General features: G+C 45.2%; 1 protein-coding gene across 4 annotated transcripts in view; it reads left to right on the top strand.

Moving 5' to 3' along the window:
- Positions 1–411: 411 nt before the first annotated feature.
- Nup214 (nucleoporin 214) overlaps positions 412–24,149 on the top strand; it is an 87,411-nt gene continuing 63,673 nt past the window's right edge. For 2 of the 4 annotated variants that reach the window (XM_052722602.1, XM_052722601.1), the window contains exons 1-14: positions 412–570; positions 2,330–2,525; positions 3,322–3,473; positions 4,963–5,161; positions 5,732–5,802; positions 8,052–8,115; positions 8,537–8,640; positions 9,184–9,290; positions 10,335–10,401; positions 11,647–11,773; positions 13,045–13,206; positions 18,102–18,573; positions 19,979–20,163; positions 22,388–22,485. In XM_052722602.1, the coding sequence (XP_052578562.1) occupies positions 526–570; positions 2,330–2,525; positions 3,322–3,473; positions 4,963–5,161; positions 5,732–5,802; positions 8,052–8,115; positions 8,537–8,640; positions 9,184–9,290; positions 10,335–10,401; positions 11,647–11,773; positions 13,045–13,206; positions 18,102–18,573; positions 19,979–20,163; positions 22,388–22,485 (2,049 nt within the window). In that variant the 5' untranslated portion in view covers positions 412–525. Of the gene's footprint in view, positions 571–2,329; positions 2,526–3,321; positions 3,474–4,962; positions 5,162–5,731; positions 5,803–8,051; positions 8,116–8,520; positions 8,641–9,183; positions 9,291–10,334; positions 10,402–11,646; positions 11,774–13,044; positions 13,207–18,101; positions 18,574–19,978; positions 20,164–22,387; positions 22,486–24,149 lie in introns of those variants that run through there. The other 2 variants (XM_052722603.1, XM_052722604.1) reach the window with 2 other exon arrangements.

Below are 24,149 nucleotides of genomic sequence, written 5' to 3'. Positions count from 1 at the left end.
GTAGCCGAGGATGACCTTGAGTTCTTGATCAGTTCAAAAGAGCAGAGATGACAGGCACGCATCGCCATAATTGGGTTTCGATGAAAAGTTACTAAGCCCCTAGGTGGCTAGAAACCACCTTGAAGGTTAAAGGCGACACGGAAGAGTTATGGCTGTGGGTAATTTTCCAGTCTTTGAATGACAAAACGTGCGCCGCTCAACGAAAGAAACCTACAGAAGACCGGCGTGTGCGCGGGCCTCTAGAAGGGGGAGGGCGCCGGCGCGCGCCTCACGGCCACGCCCCCTGCCCGGAACTGGCCAATGGGGCCGGGTGGACTGGCAAGCGCGCGACTTCTGATGAGTCCGCGGCTGAATCGACCACCCCGCAAACCAGCGTGGTTGACGTCAGCCATGCGCGCCGGAAGCGCGCGTCTCCCGCGCGCCTCTGCCGCTAAGGGAAGGAAGTTGGGGCCCGAGCGGCCTGGGCTCTGTTGGGAAGGCCGGGAGCGGCAGCGGCAGCTACCTGGATACCCTGAAGGCGGCACGATGGGAGACGATATGGATGCTATAGTCCCTGAGCGGGAGATGAAGGTTAGAGATTGGCCGGGGCCTCCCTGCCTGCGGTAGTCCTGGAGTTGCCCTGGAGCGCCCCCCGCTCCGGCAGCTGCTCGACCAGTTTGCCGGGTTCAGAGCGCTCGCCTCCCAGAGCGTCCGCAGTCCCGTGCGTGTCGCGGGCGTAAGTTCTCTCCAAGTGCGGGTCACCTGTCCTTGGCGGGGCTTGGCCACGCCTCTTAGGTTACCCCAGCTACTCTCATGTGTTGGTCGCCGTAGGAGTAACCACGACTTTTTGTCTATTGTGTGCGAGGTCACTCTAGCCCCTACAACTAGCTCATAAAGAGAGGAAATTGAAGGTCTGAAAGTAAATTCTCCCAAGTCACGTGGCCAAAGCATTAAGTCTTATTTTTAGGCAGGGTATCTTGTAGTCCAAGCTGGCTTCTAACTCTGTTTACTGGAGGCTGGTCTTGGACTCTTGATCCCCCTGCTTCCACCTCCTAAATGCTGGGATTATTGGTGCGCATCACCACAGTTGGCGTAGACCCTCACTTCTTAGCTCTCTCTATACCGATCCTTGGAGGTGGTCTAGACTATCCAAGGTGAAACCAAGAAACACTTTCTGCCTTCCAAAACCCCTAGTTAATTAGATTAGAAAGACACTTTGGCACAAGAAATCAGCTTGAAGTTGGAAAACTAAAGGGAAGGCAAGTGGCTGTAATGATAAGGGGGATGCCGCCTCCTCCACACATACTTCTGGATACCGTGTTAATAGTTGACTTGCATAATCTGGCTGAATGAAAACACAGAGAACCGTAGACAGCTGGTAATGAGTGAATTGCAGGAAGGTGTTAGACATTTATGTGAACAGTGAATCACTAAAATGCATATATGGGAGAGTGGTCCATACCATGCTTAGAAATCGTGGCTCTTTCTTGAGCATCAGTGCCTGTGCTGAGCCCCCAATGGGTATGTGTCATGTTCCTCAGATGTGCTGGGTTGAGAGGCCTTAGAACCTCAGGGTGGATAGCAGTGTTTGAGTTACTGTCAGTACCAGAAAGGAGAGCTTTTCTGTGCTGCTTCATTACACTGGCCCTCCACACAAAGGCCCTCAAGACCCAATAATATCGTCATGACTATTAGGATGATAATCACAGAGAAGATAGATTTATTCCTTTTTGAACTCATTGCGTGGTCCCATGGGGAGAGTTGTGTGAACCTTTGCCCACTGTATTCAGCTAGGATTAAGAATATTTCAGTCTCCCTTTGAGTAAATATACATTAAACATGGACTACAAGGGAATTAGTATGTGTGGTTGTGCTCCACACCCTTTATGAGGCATACCATAAGGCTTATGGTAATGAATTTTCTCTTGTAGCTGTCACATTCTTTTTACTAAAACCCTGACCCAAAGATAGGTTTAGCTGGGTAGGAGAACACAGATGCAGTTTAACAAAGTGATGACAGATTAACAAAGTGTGAGGCTGTCAGATCCCCAGGAACTGGAGTTACAGACAGATGTGAACTGCTATGTGGGTGCTGGGAATTGAACCCAGATCTTCTGGAAGAGCAGCCAGTGTTCTTAACCACTGAACCCTCTCTCCAGCCCTCTGTATTTTATTCCACAAAAGTTACTCAGTATTATGCCATGCACCACCAAAAAAACCAGAAAATTGTTGGCCTCAGGGCAATAAGTGTATTTTTGTTATACTGAAATGGTGTTTATGGACTATAATAGTGAACATGATTTAATTTCTTCCTTTCTGAAAATTGATCTTGTTTCATCCTCCGAAACAGGACTTTCAGTTTAGAGCATTGAAGAAAGTGAGGATCTTTGATTCTCCGGAAGAGTTGCCCAAGGAGCGCTCGAGTGTGCTTGCCATATCCAATAAGTATGGTTTGCTCTTTGCTGGTGGCGCCAATGGCTTGTATGTTTTTCCTACTAAAAGCCTCCTTATCCAAAACAAACCCGGAGATGATCCCAATAAAATTGGTAAGCGCTTTGGTTTACATAGCATAGCAGAGATGGGGCTGTGGTGACATGCTAATTGATGTAGTGCCTTCCTGAGGCACAACTTTAATGTGAAAATTAAAACTGCTTTTGGGCATAAGATTGCCTCACAGAGTAGGGTGCTAAAAGCCTTTCTGAGTTTTCTCTTCAGCCTCTGTGCTTCTGCTTCTGTGAGCTGTTCCTCCAAGATCAGGGGAAGGAGAACTTACTATTGTGCCATGCTTTTCTTTTACTCAGTTGAACTTGGACTCTGGCTGTCTAGGAGAAGGCATGATAGAGCCAATCCAACAGATGGGAATGTGTACTTGGGGCACTGTAGCAAAAGCATTTTCAGCAAGGGCAATAGGAAGAGTCTTGGGATTTTTAATGCATCACTACCTCCTTATAGGAAAGTTAAGTCGAGCACTAGTGACCCATGCCTTTAATCCCATCCCCACCCCCATAGTCAAAGGCAGGAGATCTCTGTGAGTTTGAGGCCTGCCTGGTCTACAGAGTGAGTTCCAGGACAGCCAGGGCTACACAGAGGAACTCTGTCGTGAAAAGAAAGAAAGAGAGAGAGAGAAGGGGAGGGGAGGGGAGGGGAAGGGAAGAGAAGAGAAAGAGGGAGGGAGGGAGGGAAAACCAGTTAGCAGGAAAGTTAAAATTAGTTCTTATAACTAAGGATCCAAGGGTATACGTTTATATAGATGACAAAATGTTTCATATTGACTTGGATAAAGGATTATGGCTGTGTGCCTAGAACATGCTGTTTTCTGCTTTGTCTTTTCTGTTTTCATAGTTGAGACAGTCCAAGGCTTGAATGTCTCTCTGAAATTCCCAGTACATCACCTGGCATTGAGCTGTGACAACCTCACACTCTCTGCGTGCATGGTGTCCAGTGAATATGGCTCCATTATAGCTTTTTTTGACGTTCGTACATTTTCAAATGAGGTAAGCTACTGTAAACTGTATTTTCAACATGGGAACAAAGAGATTTCCTCATAGACATCTAACTTGGAAGCTGAATAAACTGATGATAGGGCTGTTCCATGGTATGGGTAAGGGGAAGGTTTTTATTGTAGATATAAGAGTGTGAACAGCCAAGAGGCATTTGGAAGAGTCCTGAGCAGAGAGAGAAAGAAGTAGACTGAACATGGCCTGCAAACAGGACGTGGCCAGGGCTGTCTTCAAGAGGGGAACAGCAGGGGATGGAGGACAGCGACAACCAAGTGAGCAGAAGGGGACAGCATACTGAGAACTGAGGGTTATAAGGAGGAGGGGAGCTCGGGGTTGTTAGTGGAGGGAAGTCTGTGATCTGGAAGTTCAGGATGGGGAAAGAGGTTAGATGCTAGCATGGACTCTGAAATGTGTAGCAGGTACTTAGGCCACTGAAGGAACTTGGAGGCCAGTGCAGCTCTGAAATGCTAATAGGCACCACAGATAGCCTGTGTCTCTTCAGAGGGGAGGGAAACGATTCCTTTTGGTAGATGGAAACCAGTTTCATAATTTCATAAGGAATGCTGACTTTTATCTAACCACTAGAAATCCTCCTATAGTCTTAGTTGAGCCTATTTCTGAATATCTGGTCTGCTTTTTGGAGTTTGGGCAATTGGAGTAGTTTCCTTTGGACCTAACAGATGCATGTCAGGTTGACATGTGAAGTCTTTCTGGATTAAAATATAGATTATAAAAATATTCCTTAAATATGGACTCGTAAGTCTTTGAGACAGAAACATATTTTACCAAATTGTTTTATGATATGTCCTGTACTAAGTTAACATTTCTCATTTACACACAAGACTACCACTTGAGGAGGCTTAGAGATATGCTCTGTGACAGACCAAGGAGCTAATGGTGAAGGTCAGGTATCTGTGTTGTTTGATCTAGGCTTTCCTGATGCAGGGTTCTTCCCACCCAGGTAGGTTATTCAGTAGTAGTGTAGAACACTAGCTGTGTGTTTGGGATTCGGTGTTTTTGTATGGCTTGTCTTTTTTCATGCTTCCTATAGTAGGTACAGTGTCTTCATTTTACAGATAGACAGATTTCAAAGAATTTGACACCGGCCAAGCACGCTAGCACACACCTGTAGTCCCTGAACTAAAGTAGACAGGTAGTGAGTTGGAGACTAGGCCAGGCTATAGAACCTGTCTCAAAAAACAGAACAAATAAAACTCACCCCCCACCAAAGCCAAAGAAAGAGTCAAAAAGCCTAGCCAAGGTCATTAAGCAAATCCAAGACTCCTCCCTACCAGCCATCCCTCGGAGTGGAGTGGAGTGATTGATGGCTGTTTCTAAGTTCTGTTGAATTGTTTGTAACAAATAGATCTGAAGAAATGTAGAGTTTGATTTAAGAAAGAATGCATATTCAGTCATTTCCTCTGAATCCTAAGTGCCTTTGTGTTTGTTAATTTATTTTGCATTTGTGCCCTTATTTTAACAGGCTAAACCACTGAAACGTCCATTTACCTATCACAAGCTTTCAAAGGATGCAGATGGGATGGTGACTGATATGAAGTGGAACCCCACTATCCCTTCCATGGTGGCAGTTTGTCTGGCTGATGGCAGTATTGCTGTCCTGCAAGTTACAGAGGTGGTGAAAGTGTGTGCCACTCTTCCTCCCTCGGCAGCAGTTACATGTGGTGGGTAATAAAGGCGTCCTACCCTAAAGTACAGGAACAGCAAGCTACTTAAAAAGTAATTCCTGGGAGTAAAAGTGGATGGCTTTCTTGGCTTGTGTGGATTGCTGGGGAGGGGTAGGGGTAGGGGGTAGAAATTGAGAATATTCTTTATTTCTATAGTTAATGGTCTTGAAGCCAAACAGCATACATGAATTAATTTGAGTGTGCTTAGGCTATTGAGAGAAAGAAAACTCAAGCACAGCACATTGAAAACTAGATTTCTGAGAATATTGTTTGTGAGTCTAAGGAGTGGCCATCTAAAAGTCATTTGTACCTATGAAAAGCACTAGAAATAACAAATAGAAACAACAGAGTGCTTTCTTGGTCCTTTAAACACCTTCATTCTCCTTGTCTTGCAAAATTCTACTGGCAAGCATTCTTAGCTTTCAGTTGATGGCCTGGTGGTCAGCTGCAGTTGCCTGTGGTGTGAGATGGTTGTCCTGGGGATGGGCTCTGGGGTGGTTATGTAGTGCTCTAGATCTTGGGTTTGCTTCTCTTCACTGGTTTTCATTGGCAGCATTGTCTTCTCAGTGTGCTGGAGCCCCAAAGGAAAGCAGCTGGCGGCAGGAAAGCAGAACGGAACTGTGGTCCAGTATCTTCCCGTGAGTTCCTGCCTCCTAAGTCACCACTGTGGAGGTGCTTCGGGAACATCTTTGTGACTTCTTTTTTTCCCCCTATTAATAAACCATTTGTGATTGGGAATATCTTAGGTTAGGGTGCTTGCCTAGCATGTGTGAGGCCTTGGGTTCAATCCTTAGCACTACAAAATAAACAAAAAGGAATTTATGATCATTGCAACCAATCTCTCCATGACTGAAGGAAAGACTTGCAGACAGTGTTTGCTCTGTCCCCGGTCTTCCAGAGACTCCACTGTTGTGTGTAGACAGGCCTCCTCCCTTCTGTGGCTGCGCGTACAAATCGCTGGGGTGCACATGCACTGGTTTGTTTTTCCATTAAAGTAAATTGTGGTCCTACACTACGCACTTTTCCCTTAACTTTATATTTCCAGTTTTCCTTAATCAGTCTGTTTGCTCAGCTTAAAGAGAAATAATTTTTAATCCTGCCATTCAGAAACAATGATATTTTAGTAGAAAAACTTTCCAAATCCTTTTGAGACGTGGTCTCAGTATGTAGTTCAGTTGGTCTTCAAACTTTTCCTCCTCCAGCTTCAGCCTCCTAAGTGCTGGGTCACTGGCATGTGCCTTGGCTTCTTAAAATTCATCAGGAAATGTTGGAATAAAACAGAAGGAGGCATTTCTACTCACAGCCATTCCTTGTTTCTTGGCTTTGTTGGAGACCTTTCATGTCTGTGAAGGAAGTCTGGTTAGCAGGCTGCCTAGAGGGGCAGTTCTGTACACACAGCTCAAAAAGAAAAGGAGTTGATGAAGAAGCTATTACCATGACAGATTGACTCCAGTTAAAGGACAGTTTTTATCTGTCAACTGTCTTATGTGGGCAACAAACAAAACATGTTCTTGTTGCATTCTTTCTCCTCTTAGGGGTTCTTTTTGTTTGTTTTGCTTTTTTGAATTATTTATTTTGCATGCATTCGTGTTTTGCCTGCATGTGTGTCTGTGTGAAGGTGTTAGAACTCCTGGAGCCGAAGTTACAGACAGTAGTGAGTTGTCATGTGGGTGCTGGGAATTGAACCCAGGTCCTCTGGAAGAGCAGCCAGTGCTCTCAACCATTGAGCCATCTCTCCAGCACCTTTTGTTGTTTTTTTTTTTTAAAGATTTATTTATTTATTATGTATACAGTGTTCTGTATGCACATATCCCTGCAAGCCAGAAGAGGGCGCCAGATCTCATTACAGGTGGTTGTGAGCCACCATGTGGTTGCTGGGAATTGAACCTTTGGAAGAACAAGCAGTGCTCTTAACCTCTGAGCCATCTCTCCAGCCCCCCCGTTTTGTTTTTAAAGATAGGGTCTCACCATGTACACAAGACTGGGCTTGAACTCAGAGATCCACCTGCCTACCATCATGCCTAGCCAAAAAAAAAAAAAAAAAATTATTTTATGATTCTGAGTGTTTGCCTGCATGTGTCAATATGTACCACATGCATGCATTGTGCTTTTGGAGGGCAGAAGAGAGCCATCAGACCTGGAACTGTAGTTAGGAATGGTTGGGAGCTATCATGTGAGTGCTAAGAATCAAACTCAGGTCCTCTGCAAGAGCAGCAAATGCTCTTAACTGCTGAGCCTCTTTAGTAGCTGGGAGTACAAGCATTCACCTTTGCTTGTTGGCAAACATGTGAAATTGGATGCATAGTCTTGGGAAGCGTTAGCCTCTAAAATGATAATGCAGTTTATTGACTTATTGCTTGGCTGTTTGCTTGCTTGTTTATGTGTTTGCTTGGTTTTGAGACAGGGTCTCTGTGTAATCCTGATTGTCCTGGAACTCTGCTCTGCAGACCTGGCTGGCCTCAAACTCACAGAGATCTGCCTGCCTGTGTCTCTGGGGGGTGGGGCTGGGAGTGAAGGTATTCGCCACCATGCCCAGACCTGCTTTTTTTATTTTTAATAACTTAGTATACTGAGGTCTTCTCTCCAGTTCTATGCAGGGAGCTACTCTCTCTTCAGTGCCTCCATAGTAGTCTACTGTGTAGACAGACTCTAGTGATCTTACTGATGGTCTTCTGTGAATGCTGCTGCATTAGCATGCTCATCAGCTGCATCTGAAGGTGTTGATGGGAGCAGTTCCCTGGGTAGGGTATGCTAGGAGTAGATGGTGCTCTCTTTGTTTAGAGGGTGTGGAGGGGAGATAGAACACCAGTTTCTAAGGCATCTGATTGGATTTGAGCTTCATTGATTTAAGCATTGTTTCATTTGACATTTTTCAAATCTTTTTCAGACTTTGCAGGAAAAGAAGGTCATTCCGTGTCCTCCATTTTATGAGTCAGATCATCCTGTGAGAGGTAACAACTACTTTACTTATTTTCTGGCCTCTAATGCAGCTGTTCTAGCCATGTGAGATCCTCCATCCCTGCTCAAGATAGTGTAGGAGCCAGTTTCCCATTTAATATCATGAGTTATTCAGTGTAATAGCTTGAAATGGATCTTGCATTTTTTTTTTAAGAATTCTTCTTCATTTTCCCTAATAATAATCCTGTAGAAAACCACCACTTATAAGAAACTGGGCTAATTGATGCCTTTGCAACTGTGAGTTATCCTTATTTAGTGGAGTATGAACCTTTGATAAAGCCATTGTACTTTTGTTTTTTTTTTGGTCTGAGTTAACTCTTGTAGCCCATGGTGATTATTCCAAACATATGATGTTTTTTGCTGTATCTTCTTGCTGAGATTGGTGACCTAGGAATTAGGGTGTGTGTCTTTCAGTTCTGGATGTGCTGTGGATTGGTACCTATGTCTTCATGATAGTCTATGCTGGTGCAGATGGGACCTTGGAAACCTGTCCAGATGTGGTGGTAGCTTTACTCCCGGTAAGCATGTGAAAAGAACGTCTTTGTATTCTGAGAGTCACAAAAGTCTTCTAGTAAACTAACTTAGAATTAAATTCCTTTCCTTATTGACTGTGATGGTAGAGTCAGGTGTAAGGTTTCAATGTTATACCATGGGCCTGGAACCAAAATTGTGGTGTCTATTTAAGAGCATTGTCTTAGTTACTGCTTATTGCTGTGAAGAGGCACCATAACCAAGGCAGGCAACTCTTTTTTTCCCCCCCAAGACAGGGTTTCTCTGTGTAGTTTTGGTGCCTGTCCTGGAACTTGCTTTGTAGACCAGGCTGAGTGGGTCGCTCGTGTATATCCTGTAGCAGGCTGTGGCAGAGTGCAGTTCCTGCTCAGCTTGCCTGGTGATGGGCTCTCTGTTCCTATGAGTGCCCTTCAGAGCTCATCCCTATGTTTGTGCACAGATTTTGCATCAAATTTCTGATTAAGCTTACGTGGTTTTGTCTTGAGATTGTGAGCTGGGTAGGAGTCCAGAAAAACTGCAGTCAGATTTCTCTCCCCTCCTCTTGTTTGTAGAAAAAAGAAGAAAGGCACCCAGAGGTGTTTGTGAACTTCATGGAGCCCTGCTACAGCAGCTGCACAGAGCGACAGCATCATTACTACCTCAGTTACGTCGAGGAGTGGTGAGCAGAGCGTTCCTGCTGCCACTGTCAGGGCCGCACTCAGTCACTGAGTTCCATAGGGACTTGTTCAGAAGAGAGGCCTCGATGTGTTGTCAGCGGATGGGGATCATGTCCTTGTGGCTGCAGTGTCTGCTTCCCAGTCCTGACGTGTTTATAGCAGGGTGTACTAATCTGCAGAGGCCAGTAAATGTGTGCCCTCCCCTTCCCCACCTGTTTGGTTTTTGAAGCGAGGTCTCACTGTTAGTCCTGGCTGTAAAGACAAGGTCAGCCTCAAACTCAGAGAGGTCCGCCTGCCTCTGCCTCCAGGCTTGGGGCTAGGATTAAAGGCGTGCGCCACCACAAAGTCCAATTTTCTCAAATACAGTGAGTGACTACAGTGAAAATACTGACTGGTTGGTTGGTTTGTTTTGAAAAAGAGTAATTTGTAGCTCAGACGACCCTGAGATTCATAGATCCTCCTGCCTCAGCCTTCTGAGTGCTGGGATTACAGGCATCAGCTATCGTACCTGGATTAAAAATACTGGTACTTGGGCTGGAGAGATGGCTCAGAGGTTAAGAACATCGACTGTTCTGCCAGAGGTCCTGAGTTCAATTCCCAGCAACCACATGGTGGCTCACAACCATCTGTAATGAGATCTGGCGCCCTCTTCTGGCCTGCAGGGACACATGCAGGCAGAACATTGTATACATAATAAATAAATCTTTAAAAAAAAATACTGGCACTTAGGGAACTCGTTCAGGGTTTCTCCAAGAGCAGCTTACCTTTGAGAGCCCATTGGAGCTTCTCTTCTGGAGCTGGATTTCCCTGCTCTGGGGTAGGGTTCTTGTGAGCCCTGCCTTGGTTCTGGGTGTCCCTTGTCTTTCATGGATAGTAGTGGGCAGGTGTTCCAGGGCTTTTTGGAACTAAAAAGTTCAGCACTACTACATCACACACCTTCCATCCTCTCTTCAGCCTTGAGGAAACCTTGCCCTGTGTTGTAGACTCAGTCGGGTTTGAGCTGTTGGTGGACTTGAATGTAATGGCCTTTCGGTTTTGTTCTTAAGGGATTTAGTGCTGGCAGCATCCGCAGCATCAACAGAAGTTAGCATCCTAGCTCGACAAAGTGATCAGGTAAATTTCTCCTTTTTTGTCACTTCTATGTTGAATGATGCTATTTTGAGAGAGGTCAAGTGGAAGTGACTGGCTAAGACTGTAATGCGTGTCCCTTTCAATGACCTTTTAATGCAAAGACTAAATGATAAAATGTCACGGACAGCAATAGCCTTCTCTCTGCATTCCCCCTCCCCTCTCATATACATGGTTTGACAGTGGTGGGGATTGAGCCCAGAGCTTTGTACACATGCAGCGAGCACTCTACTGACTGGTCTATACCCCAGCCTTGGTATCTCTTCTTGTTACACTCGCCCCATTTTTATAGTGTCTTTTCATCTTTCTGTTTGCGGTCCCCATACTGCCATTTTCTGCATGCTGGCCTGTAATGGTTGTCAGATCCCTTTTGTTTTGCTTATAGGCTTTGTTGTGGGTTTTTGTTGTTGTTGTTGTTTGTGTTTTGTTTTGTTTCGAGACAGGGTTTCTCTGTGTAGTTTTAGAGCCTGTCCTGGATCTCGCCCTGTAGACCAGGCTGGCCTCGAACTCGCAGAGATCCACCTGATTCTGCCTCCCGAGTGCTGGGATTAAAGGCGTGCGCCACCGCTGCCCAGCCCTGCCTATAGGCTTACTTAAGAGTTAGCGTCAGCTTGGTTTGCAGCCTTGTGACTGTGCCTTGAATACTCCTCAGCACAGCCATGTAGTATGAGTGTGTGCTCTTCTGGACCTGAACAGCTTCTGTTTTTCTAGCTTCATCACTTGTCTCCTGTTCCCTCTGACTCATGCTGCCCAGTTGGCCAAGACAGAAAGCTAGACAGAATGTTAATGAATCATAAGACTCAAGAGTCATTTGTTGAATGGAATGGAGCCCAGCCATAAAAACAGGAGCAAGAGGGATGTTACTGGAAAGATGTAGAAGCTTCTCAAGGAGTGTAAGCAGCAGGACTGGCCAGTGTGAGACAGGAAACAAGGCTTTAAAGTTGCCTTCTGTCTCAGCAACTAGTGACACAGGCATCTGCATCTTTAGGGACTGCCAGACTGGCAGGCAACCTGAAACTTAGAAGACGCAACGGACACACCAGAACCACTCCCATGCTGGGCTACTCCTGGCTTTAAGGTGGTGGTCCAAGGGTCAGTGTCTCCCCATCAGCACAGGAAGCTGAACCACGCCACATTTTCTCTGTTGGTTCACCGGGGCCGAGATGAAGCAGTACAAAATGCTGAGCAACACACACTTTTCTGCTTGTCCATTTTTTCCTTTCTTTTCAGACTAATTGGGAATCTTGGCTGCTGGAGGACTCGAGTCGAGCTGAACTGCCTGTGACAGACAAGAGTGATGACTCCTTGCCCATGGGCGTCGCCATAGATTATACCAATGAAGTAGAAGTTGCCATCAGTGAGTGTTGTCTAGTGTTTGCTGCTCAATAATGGTTCATCCTTAGAAGGCATTAGCACATTTCTAGCTGCAGAGTGGTGGAGGGTGCATCATGACAAAGTGAAGCTATCCAAAGATGGTTACTCACCAAAGAAACCACAGCCAGACACGGTTCATGTGTCTGCATTAGAGTGAATGTGTAATATTTGGTGCCCTAGTGACTTCACAGGGGAGTGTCACCGTCGGTCAGCTGGCAGTGCACCCAACACTCAGTTAGGGAAGAATGAGGGAGAGGAGCTCCAAGCTCATGTTTGCCACATGGGGCCTGTGCATGCTCTCTGAATAGTCCTTTTTCCTGGGGAGGTCAGCAGTGTGACTACAGTGACTGAGATGTGAGGAGGCAGCTGAAGAAGATTTGCCTGCTTGAACTTCACCAGACAGAGAGCTGTCTTGGTCCAACACCTTGAGCTCCATGTCCTTTCCCTGGTTTGGTAGGCACATTTGGTCTGATGAATCTATTAAAATGGTAACAATTTATTAAGATATAAATTGAGGAAATACACTCACGATTACAGAACGGAGTAGACAGCAGAAGTCATCCTCTGATCTGACTGGGAGTAGGAGCAGGGAGCAGGGAGCAGGGAGCAGGAGCAGGAGGAGTACATGTGACCCTTCTCCAACCCCTTATAAGAGGTCACATATAATGGCAGGAAGCACCGCCTCCTTTGGGCCGTATAGCCCAAGGTCATGGGCGGAGCAAATACCACTACAGATGAGCCTGCACTCCTGATATGATACTCTTGTGTACTTAAAATTCAACTGTGAATGAGTATAAAGTAGCTTAGCTCACTCTGTGTGTGTATGTGTGGTGTATATGTGTATGTGGTGTGTGTTTGTTAGTGTTAGTTAAAGAGCCATCTTTTCAGTTCTGTGTGTGTGTGTTAAAGAGCCATCTTTTCAGTTCTCTCTGTGTGTGTGTGTGTGTGTGTGTGTGTGTGTGTGTGTGTGTGTGTGTGTTAAAGAGCCATCTTTTCAGTTCAGTCCCAAACCTGACATCAACCAGAGACTCCTCTCTTGTCCTGGAGAGAGCCTGGGGGAGTACAGGGCTGCAGGACAGGGTCCAGCAGGATGTGATATGATAGTAACAGGAGCTCTTGCTGTAGCTGCTGCATGCAAGGCTGTCCACATCTGAATCAGCTACTGTTGAAAGGAGCCCCTCAGGACCTCTTCAGGGCAATATGCCCTTCTAGGCCCAGGTGGCCCTTTAACACCTTTGTTTTCTTTTTTGACAGATGATGAAAAGACACTTCCTGCTGCTCCGGTTCTCCTGTTACTTTCAACAGATGGTGTGCTTTGTCCATTTTACATGATCAATCAAAATCCTGGGGTCAGGTCCCTAATCAAGACCTTGGAGCTGGTCTCGGTAGAAGGAGAGCGGCAGCCCAAGTCATCAGGTGTGTGCCTCTGCCTGCTCTGGCAGCCCAAGAACATCTCCAAGATGAAGGTGACTTAAGATGTGTGTGGTCATCTATACACCATCAGTCTACCATAGGAAGGCTTGGGAACATGTGTGTACATCTGTGCCTCCTTTCATCCCTGGATTCTTTCTCAACCTTTACAACACTTGACAGAGAAAGGCAGCAGTATTGATCCCAGCTCTGTTGTGTTTAATCATGAGGGTTGGTCATGGACAGTGAAAGATGTTTATTGAGAGCAAAGAGGTAAAAAAGTGTTTCATGAAGAATCACTGTGTGCTGTGTTATGCTAACACTGGAAAGGCGCTGTTAAACTCTAGGGGCTATTTCTGGCTAATAGAAATATGGAGACTTTAGTGTCTCTGATTTATATTTCTTTGTTTTTTCCTCCTCTTTGAAACATTGTCAGGTAATAATATCTGTATTGCAGAAAACTTAGAAAATCCAAGAACAGATTCTAGAGACTGTTGAGGAGCATAGTCAGCATTTTGGGATGGAATCTTTGTGCACACATGGAGATTGCAGCTTTTTTTTTTTTCAGCATCATAACATTTGTGAGAAGAAATTGTCAAACTTGTTAGACGTACTTTTTTCCCCTATATATTGACATTTTGCTATTTTCTCTTCAGTTCTGTGAGAATGTAACTGATACTTTTCTTGTGTGGCTAAAATGCCCATAATGTCACTAGTTCTGCCTAAAGACTGCTGACCATTAGGGTGGAATATGTTTGATTATGCTTGGTGATGTTTTCACACTGTTTCATCAGCCCGAGTGACCATACATCACAGAGCACTCAGATACTTTGGGCCCTGCCAACTGTTCTGTGACCCCAAGTGATCCACCAGGATGCTGGCATAAACTGGCAGTGTTGTATTGAATTTCAGTTGCCAGTGGGGTGTGCTTTTTGCATTATGTTCTGCCCTCACAGTTCTCATGAGCACCTGTACCTAGCTTCACAAGTCTGTCTGTAGTAAGCAGGGCAGGCAGCCCATCTGGTTGACACCTGTGGGGTAGTTGTTTCTGAGCACTGTCCTGCATGAGGGACTGCCAACCATCATCGAGTACCTGCGCACAACCATGGGGCAGCGGCCGTTAGCCTTTGCTAGAGACCTTTCTCCTTCCTTCTCATCTAGTGCAGAAGTGACAGCTGTGCCCTGATGAGTGAAAGCAGAGTCATGAAAGTAGGAGATAGTCTGTTCTGGTACCTGCCCAATACGGCTAAGGTGTAGTCTAGGTTTGGAAGGCATTGATGGTTCTGTCTGTTTCCACACAGCAGCTCCAAGGATGTGGTGTTGAATGGCCAGAAGTAATAACAAAGTAATGGTCTTCAAATACTCATTTCTAATTGCCCTGGGAGGAGTGTGTGCAATTTCTTTTTTTTCTTTCTTTCTTTCTTTCTTTCTTTCTTTCTTTCTTTCTTTCTTTCTTTCTCTCTCTCTCTCTCTCTCTCTCTCTTTCTCTCTCTCTCTCTCTTTCTTTCTTTCTTTCTTTCTCTCTCTTTTTTTTCCAAGACAGGGTTTCTCTGTGTAGTTTTGGTGACTGTCCTGGATCTTGCTCTGTAGACCAGGCTGGTCTCGAACTCACAGAGATCCGCCTGCCTCTGCCTCCCGAGTGCTGGGATTAAAGGCGTGCACCACCGCCCGGCCGTGCAATTTCTTTAGGATGTGGTCTCTTGTTTTCCGTTCTGGTCTAATCTTAATGGGCATGGAAGGTGATTTATGTCTGCATGATTCTTTGAAGGTGTTCCTTGCTGGCTCCATGGATGTTGTGTAAAAGAGGTATTTGAGTAACCTACTGAGAGTAGTAGTGTTAGGTACTCTTCTGGAAGTGACAGTTTACATCAAGAGTTGGTGTTTTCACTAATGTATCCTCGATGCTCTTAGTATCTCTCCTGAAGACATATCACCATCTTAGCCTCACAGCCAAGGCCAACTAATATAAATTGGAAGTGTATTTATTTTTTAAAGTATTTATTATGCAGTTGAATTGATAATTTGCCTCATAGGAAGTTGGAAAAGTAGAACAAATTCTAAACCTGCCTTTTTGGGGAGCTGTTTCCCAGTGTGTTTCTGCAGGAACACCTTCATAGTTATGGTCAAAAGGTGGACATCACTGGAATGCTGGTTTTATTTTTATTCCTTTATATGTTTTGTTGTGTGATATTCTGACAAATAAAGCTTGCTTGGAGTCAGAGGGCAGAGCTAGCCACTAGTTAACCATAGAGGTCTGGAGGTCTGTCCAGAGAGGAGACAGGAAGTGATAAGGCGGGACAGAGAGGATCTAGACCTCTTTGGATGGAGGAACGGTAAAGGTAGGAAGCAACTGACAGCTGCTCCCCTGCTTCTCTGATCTTTCAGGTTTTTACCCCATATCTGACTCCTGGTTTTTATTGATAAGATTAATTAGGTTTACACTTCATCTGATACCCAATTTGGGGTTCGAACCCACGAGTTTGGGATTAAGAGTCCCACGCTCTACCAACTGAGCTAGCCGGGCAGTTGGGACAGGAAACATCCATTTACAATGTTTTAGTGATGTTTTTTAGTTTGTAATGAGATCTTACTGTGTAGTCCTGTCGGGGCTGGAACTCACAGAGATCAGCTGCCTCTGCCCCGAGTGCTGGGATCAAAGATGTGCACTGCTCTCCCCAGCCTAGCACCCTGATTTTTTTTTTTTTTAAGATTTATTTATTTATTATGTCTACAGTGTTCTGTCTGCACATATCCCTGCAAGCCAGAAGAGGGCACCAGATCTCATTACAGATGGTTATGAGCCACCATGTGGTTGCTGGGAATTGAACTCAGGACCTTTGGAAGAACAAGCAGTGCTCTTAACCTCTGAGCCATCTCTCCAGCCCCTAGCACCCTGATTTTAATTTAAGCTGTAAACTTTTTTAGGTTCTTAGCTAATTTTCATGGTTTATTCAAAAGAATAATTGTCTAATGTGTCATTGAGGTTTTTTGTTTTTTTTTAAGGATTTGTTTATTTATGAGTGCTCTATTTGCATGTACACCTTATGCCAGAAGAGAGCATCAGATCCCACTATGGATGTTTGTGAGCCACCATGTGGGTGCTGGGAATTGAACTCAGGTCCTCTGGAAGAGCAGCCAGTGCTCTTAACCACTGAGCCATCTCTCCAGCCTCGTCATTGAGTTTTTTAAATCATTGAGATTGTATTTACTTCCGGGGGTGGGGAAGGCACACCTTTAATCCCTGAACTGGGGAGACAGAGGCAGGTGGATCTCTGAGTTTGGTCTACACAGTGAGTTCCAGGACAGCCATGGCTACACAGAAAAACCCTGCCTCTAGTAAACTAGCTAAATAAATAAAAGATTGTATTTATTCTCTTTTTTTTTTTTTTATGATTTATTTATTGTGTATACAATGTTCTGCCTGCATGTATCCCTGCAGGCCAGAAGAGGGCACCAGATCTCATTACAGATGGTTGTGAGCCACCATGTGGTTGCTAGGAATTGAACTCAGGACCTCTAGAAGAGCAGTCAGTGCTCTTAACTGCTGAACCATCTCTCCAGCCCCATATTCTCATTCTTTAAATTATTTTTATGGGGTTTATTCTTAGACAAAGGATCACTGGGGCCATTTTTTATGGGTTTTGAGAAATGTTGCAAGATGTTTTCTAAAAGTGCTGCTTAGTGTGTTTGATCTCTGCCAATGGGCAAAGGTCTCAGGTTGGCTTTACCTGCTCTCAAGGGTGACATGTTTTAATTTTGATGTTTTAGAGGGAAGTCAAAACTTAACTTCAAATTTACATGTCTTTTTTGGTTTTGTTTCTTTTTGTCTTTGTTTTTGTTTTTGAGGCAGGGTCTCACAGTGCAGCCCTGGCTGGCCTGGAACTCTTGTGCAGACCAGGGTGGCCTCAACTCAGAAATCAGCCTGCCTCTACTGGGAGTACTTAAATAGACAAATGCCACCACACCTGGCTAAATTTACATGTCTTTGATTAAAGAGAGATTAAATATTTGTTTCTTTATGTGAATTAGGCTATCTGCTTAAATTTGTTAACTTTAAAACTTAAATATGATCGACAGCTTTTTAGGAGTTAAAAACTTAGTTCACTTACCTCAGTAACTATTTTATCATATCCAAGTACTTTTAGGAATACTTTGTCTGACTGTATCTTTCTTTTTTTGGTTTTTTGAGACAGGGTTTCTCTGTGTAGTTTTGGTGCCTGTCCTGGATCTCGCTCTGTAGCCCAGGCTATCCTCGACCTCACAGAGACCCACCTGGCTCTGCCTCCCGAGTGCTGGGATTAAAGGCGTGCACCACCACCACCGCCATCCGGCTTGTACCTGTTTCTAATCACCTGTGCCAGTTCACGGTTTGCCTCTTTTAGATAGCTGTATCTGAGGCTTTTATTTCTAGGACCCTGTCTTTAGTGCATTTGGAATTGCTGTTGAGCAGTGTTCTGAGGCAGAGACCTGCATGAACTAGGGCCATTTCCTTGTTAATGAAGTAACGCAGAGTGAGGTTGACTCTTGACTATCCAGTTTGCAATAGCAAACTCACTGTTTTCTATCCATGGAGTCCCGTTAGGCTAGTGCTTTTCCCTAGTTTGGCCTTCTTCAAAATTTCATAGATCTTCTTTGTTTGTTTGTTTGGTTTTTGAGAATGGGTTTGCCTGTTCCACATATCTTGTCCTGTGGGAGCTGACCTTGAACTCACAGAGATCCACCTGGCTCTGCCTCCCGAGTGCTGGGATTGAAGGCGTGCGCCGCCGAGGCTTGCTTTCTGTTTTCTTAGCAGGCGTGGTATCCAGCTCCCTCCACCCTCCACCCTCAGCCCTCTTGCCCATGCCTCTGTCACGTGACTAACAGGGTTACAGTTTAACTTTGTTCCTTGGTTTTCGTTGCAGGAAGTTTTCCCACCACTCCAACCTCCCCTCAGGCGCCGCCGCCGCCCCTTGATGTCTCAGCCGCAGCCGCTTCGTCTCTTGCGCCTGTGTCCTCTGCTGCTCCTCCCGCCACCGTCCCTTTGCCCTCTGCTGGGGGAGCCCCTTCTGTGTTCTCCTTTGGCCCTTCATCTTTGAAGTCCTCCGCTCCCGTCACCGGGGAGCCCCCTCCGTATCCCACTGGCTCTGACAGTTCCCGAGCCGCTCTGGCCTCTGGCGCCTCCTCCACCTTCTCTTTCGCTCCTCCTTCCAAAGGCTCCCTGGCCCTCCCCCCTGCGGCATCCCCCATGGCCACAGCTGCTGCTCCCTTCGCTTTTGGGTCATCGGGTTTTAAGCCCACCTTGGAAAGCACACCAATGCCCAGTGCCCCAAACACAGGGATGAAACCTTCGTTCCCACCCTCGGCCTCTTCCGTGAAAGTCAACCTGAGTGAAAAGTAAGTCGCCTTGAAAGTTGGATTCTGTGGTAGAATGGGTGGAAATATTGCAAGGTAGTCAGTCCCTGAACTAGGTCACTGTGAATGGAGTACTGAGCAGACCTTTCTAAAGTAGTGCCATGGAAATCGAACCAGTGTAAAGGCTTGCAGCTCATCTGCAGGTCCAGTCCTAAGTGTCTCTTAAAGGTGTTGTGTTTTTCTGACTGTTAGAAATGGGCACTTACGTGGGATAAGTATTCCTTATTTAGGAAGGCAAGGGCCCGGAGCATACCTCCCGGAGACGAAGTGGGTCTTTTGTAGGCTTCCCTCCTCATAGCCTCCCTGGCTCTTAACTGTTCTCTTTGCAGCCACCAAGGTGACTTGTGCGGTTAGGGATACATGAGGTGACTCTCCTGCTTGACAGTGCCCAAAGGTTTTTTGTTGCATTTCCTTTACAATTCAGACCTTTTCACATGGTGTCTGGTTTCCTACAGATCTGGTTCCAGCCAGCTTGTTCATACCTTATTTATTTACCTCTTTATCTGCCTTTTTCTGTTCTCCCCGCTACACTGAGCAGCATCTGGAGGGAGTGCTCCCTTGTATCATACCCCCTTTTCCAGTCACAATGTGTGTCAAAACTATCAATTTTCTTTTTCTTTCTTTCTTTTTTTTTTTTTAAAGATTTACTTATTATGTATACAGCATGTATGGGCACCAGATCTCATTACAGATGGTTGTGAGCCACCATGTGGTTGCTGGGAATTGAACTCAGGACCTCTGGAAGAGCAGTCAGTGCTCTTAACCTCTGAGCCATCTCTCCAGCCCCAAAACCATCAATTTTCAATGGTTCTCCTTGCCTTGTTGCTGGGATGTGCTGCTGCAGCCACACTGTCCTTGCTCCTTGAAATCGGCATGTGGCCACTTTACTCCAGCCACTACTGGGCATTCCATTTTATTGGCCTACTCATTCTTTAACAGTCGTCTACTGTTGGAATTTTAGTATGTCTGCAGTTGTTGACTTGACATTCTTACTGGGCTGTGGTGTCCCACAGATGTAACCTGCGTGCTTCCCTGGTGTTTTTCACACCAGAGATGATGGTCCTCAAAACAAGTTCTCGTGGTTGGTTGCACCACCCCCTTAAGAACAGAGCAAACACTCAACTTCATTGCTAGAAAATAAATAGTTCATGCTGTGGAGAATTTGGCTTTTATTTTACATGTAGTGCTTTGGTGTGCTGTAGTTGATACCATGTTCCTAACGGAGCAGGTGGTAACTGCCCTCATCTGAGGGAGGAAGCAGCCAGTGTGTAGTTGGTTCTGAGGCAGCGGAGATGGGTAGTCGGTTCTTCTTGGTCTCCTTGCTAATGACCAGTGCGAGAGAACCCTCCAGCAGGCTGTTGTGATCGAGCTGCATTTCCTCTCTCAGGTTCACGGCTGTGGCCTCTGCTCCTGTTCACGGCTCCACGAGCACACCCTCTGTGCTGCCATTTTCTTCCTCCCCGAAGCCAGCTGCTTCTGGACCACTCAGCCATCCCACGCCTCTGCCAGCATTGTCCAGCTCCATGACTTCAAGCATTCCTTTGAAGTCCTCGGTCTCTCCCTCGCCATCAGGTATTCTCAGAAGCCAACAGCTTCTGCCTTCAGCTCTCCTTTCAGATGAATGGGGTTCAGCATGTTAAGAATCCTTGCTAACATAGTGAGGTGGGGGTCTTATTTGTTTGTTTTTCTTTTTTTCCTTTCTTTATTTATATTTTATATATGAGTACTCTGCATGTATACTTGCACACCAGAAGAGGGCATCAGATCCTATTATTGATGGTTGTGAGCTACCACGTTGGTGCTGGGAATTGAACCCAGGTCCTCTGGAAGAGAAGCCAGTGCTCTTAACCACTGAGCCATCTCTCCAGCCTCTGTTTTGTTTTTCAAGACAGGGTTTCTCTGTGTAGCCCTGGCCATCTTGGAACTCACTCTGTAGGCCAGGCTGGCCTCAAACTCACAGAAATCCACCAGCCTCTGCCTCTCAGTGCTGGGATTAAAGGCGTGCACCACCACTTTTTTTTGTTCGTTTTGTTTTGTTTTTTTTTACTTGCTTTAATGTTTTAATGTGCTGTGATTGTTGTGCTCTAAATTGAGAGATTCACAGTGGTTTCAGTTCTATTAGCGTTTACTTGGCTGCTCATGGATATTCAAAGACCGAGTCCTCACACACACACAGCCTGCTTTAATGGAAGGACAGTCATTGAGCTGCCCTTGAGCATGACAGGAGCCCTTGGGGACTCTTCTGCGTATTGCTCCTGAGACTCTACGTACATTTTCTCCATCAGCCGCACTAAGCAAGTGATGAAGTGCGCACCATCACAGACAGGATGTAACAAGTGCACCTGCCCTGCCTTCCCCTTCCTGTCACATGTACCAATTGGCTGCAGAAACTGTAAATACGGTGGTCCCCACCAGGGTTCAGTGCTTCCGGACATCTTTTTTATGTGTGTTTGCTTATCTCTTTCTTCCTTTTATGTAAAAATTTGAAAACATTTGAGAGTTAATTGCAGACAGTGTGAAACAGTTGACCCCTAGGTACATGAGTTTTCATCTCCTAAAAGCCAAGGCTATTACACTCAAAAAACAACAGTCAAATATAGAGTCCATGTCAATTTGAGACCAGTGGTCTCAATTAAAGTTCATGCACTGAATTCTGTTTTTCTGCATAGTCTCAGTTCATTTCTTTAGCATGAGAAAGTCAGCTCAGTGGTTTGGGGACCATCACTGTTTGCATTTGATTATTTGCACATGATAGGATTCAGGTTAAAGATTTGGAGACCATAGGTGTTATGCATCACCATGCAAGCTTTTATTCAGGCTGACTGCAGAGTGTGTTTGAGTTTGGGCTTGGGAGGGGTGTTTGCTAGGTATATTTTATTTATATGCATGTATGTGCATGTGAGTGCAGTTACTGGAGAGGCCAGAGGTGTCTAATACCTAGGAATTGGAGTTACAGGCAATTGTAAACCACCTGAAGTGGGCACTGGAAACCAAAGTTGGGTTCTCTGTAAGAGCAGTGTTCACTCTTATTTACTGAACCATCTCTGTGTTTCTCAATGCAGTTTTTGTTTTGTTTTGTTTTTTGGTTTTTCGAGACAGGGTTTCTCTGTGTAGTTTTGGTGCCTGTCCTGGATCTCACTCTGTAGACCAGGCTGGCCTCGAACTCACAGATCCACCTGTCTCTGCCTCCCGAGTGCTGGGATTAAAGGCGTGCGCCACCACCGCCTGGCCGGTATTTTGTTTTATTTTGAAGGCAGATTTTCATTATGTAGTCCTGGCTGGTCTTGAACTCACAGATCTGATTGGCCTGCCTTTGTCTCCTGGGTGTTGGGGTTAAAGGCTGGAATTACCATACCTGGCCTTGGGTAGCCAATTAAATTTGAATGCCTGGAATAATTTTATTTAGGCAAATACCAAACAGATAAGAATGAGGAAATTTCTGAGAAAGGGAAGCTTCTTTCCTTTTGAAGTTTGCCAGAGTTACCACCTCACTGCACCATCTTGTCAGCCATCTTTGTGTTTTTGAGACAAGTCTCAAATGTGACCTGACCTTGCCTATACTTGATATGTAGCCTAAAGTGACCTTAAACTCAGAATCTTCCCTTCCTGAGCCTCCTAGTGCTAGGATTCTAGGTGTGCATCAGCAGACCATTTGGTCATCATTCTCTAATACAGTCGTAGAAGTGGAGCCAGGAACAGTGTGTAACTCTTCCTTAGATTTGGGGAAAGTTTGTGGTGATGGAAGTAACAGGAATAAGTGTCTGTTATAACTTACTTCTTTGGTCATTTATGCTAGCAGGCCGATCTACTCCGAGTATTCCAAGTTCAATGTCCTCCGTGGTGCAGAAATCACCCAGGATAAACCCTCCAGTGGCAAAGTCAGGCTCTCCTCAGGTACGTTTAAATTCTCTTAGTACAATTGCATGTTAATAAAGTTGGCCTTTAGATTTAGACATGGGAACAGTAATTAGGATTGTACAGGAGATACCAAAGTATGTGCTTGAAGTTTTTGACATGTACTCACAAAAGCAATTATCTATTTACTTTTCTTTTTTTGTTGTTTTTTGTTTGGTTTTGTTTTGTTTTAGACATGGTCTCACTATGGTAGCCCTACCTGGCCTGGAGCTTACTCTGCAGTCCAGGAGACTGGCCTTGAACTCTTAGAGATCCTTTGCCTCAGTGCTGGAATTAAAGGCATGTGCCACTACGCCCAGCTTCTGTTCAGTGTTTTTTTTTTTTTTTTTTTTTTTTTTGGTTTTTCGAGACAGGGTTTCTCTGTGTAGCTTTGCGCCTTTTCCTGGATCTTGCTCTGTAGACCAGGCTGGCCTCGAACTCACAGAGATCCGCCTGGCTCTGCCTCCCAAGTGCTGGGATTAAAGGCGTGCGCCACCACTGCCCGGCTTCTGTTCAGTGTTTTAATTGAAGTAGTTTATGTAGAAAAAAGGCCATGTGGTATGTGTACACCTTAATAGTTGTCATCAAGTAAACGAGTTGGTAAAGAGACATTACCAGATCACAGGACTCTTCCTCATGTGCCCCTTATGGTCCCTCTCCTTGCCACGGAGTAGCCACTCTCTTGATATCTAACAGTATATAGATTAGCTTAGCCTGTTTATAGTCTCTATGAAATAGAAGCACACAGCATACAGTCTTACTGTGTAGTTCATGATATTTATCCATTCTGTTGCTGTAGAGAATTGATGCTTTATTATAGGTACGATTTCCATCCCGCTGAGTAGTTTCCAGCTAGAGCTATAGTGTTGCTTGGTTTGGTATTTTTCATCTTACATTGTATTTGGGTTTTTTCTGTTTTTTTTTTTGTTTGTTTTGTTTTTTTTTTATTTAACTCATATTTTTCCTAGTGATTAGCAAAATTGAGCTTTATTTCATATCAATTTTAGCCATCTGGATATTTTCTTGTATGTAGTTTCTTGATGTTTTTAATGTTTTTCTGTTGGATGGGGTCCTAGTTTGATTACTGTTGCTTTGATAAAACGCTGACCAAGCCGGGCGGTGGTGGCGCACGCCTTTAATCCCAGCACTCGGGAGGCAGAGACAGGCGGATCTCTGTGAGCTCGAGGCCAGCCTGGTCTCCAAAGCGAGTTCCAGGAAAGGCGCAAAGCTACACAGAGAAACCCTGTCTCGAAAAACCAAAAAAAAAAAAAAAAAAATGCTGACCAAAAGTACCAGGCTGTGATGGCTAATCACCTTTGATCTCAGCACTCTGGAGGCAGATGGATCTCTGAGTTCGAGGGCAGCCTGGTCTACAGAGCAAGTTCCAGGACAGCTGGGCTACACTGTCTCAAAAATAACAACAGCAAGATAAACCACTGACTTAGGGGAGGAAAGGATTTATTCTGCTTCCCCCTCAAGGTCAGTCCATCACTGAGGGAATCAAGGTAGGCTCGCTTACTGTTGCACACAGCAGTACTTCTAACCAAGAAACTCACTTCACAGACACAAAAGTACAGCAGGAAACATGGAGGATACTGCTAGCTGGCTGGCTCTCAGCCTGGCTTGTACTCAGTTTTCTTACACAGTTCACAACTACTTGCCTA

Source organism: Peromyscus californicus, unplaced genomic scaffold (genome assembly GCF_007827085.1).
Source record: "Peromyscus californicus insignis strain IS unplaced genomic scaffold, ASM782708v3 Scaffold_7__1_contigs__length_154581171, whole genome shotgun sequence".
NCBI lineage: Eukaryota > Metazoa > Chordata > Mammalia > Rodentia > Cricetidae > Peromyscus > Peromyscus californicus.
Note: the sequence above shows the minus strand (reverse complement) of the source record. Positions and strands in the feature narration are given on the sequence as shown.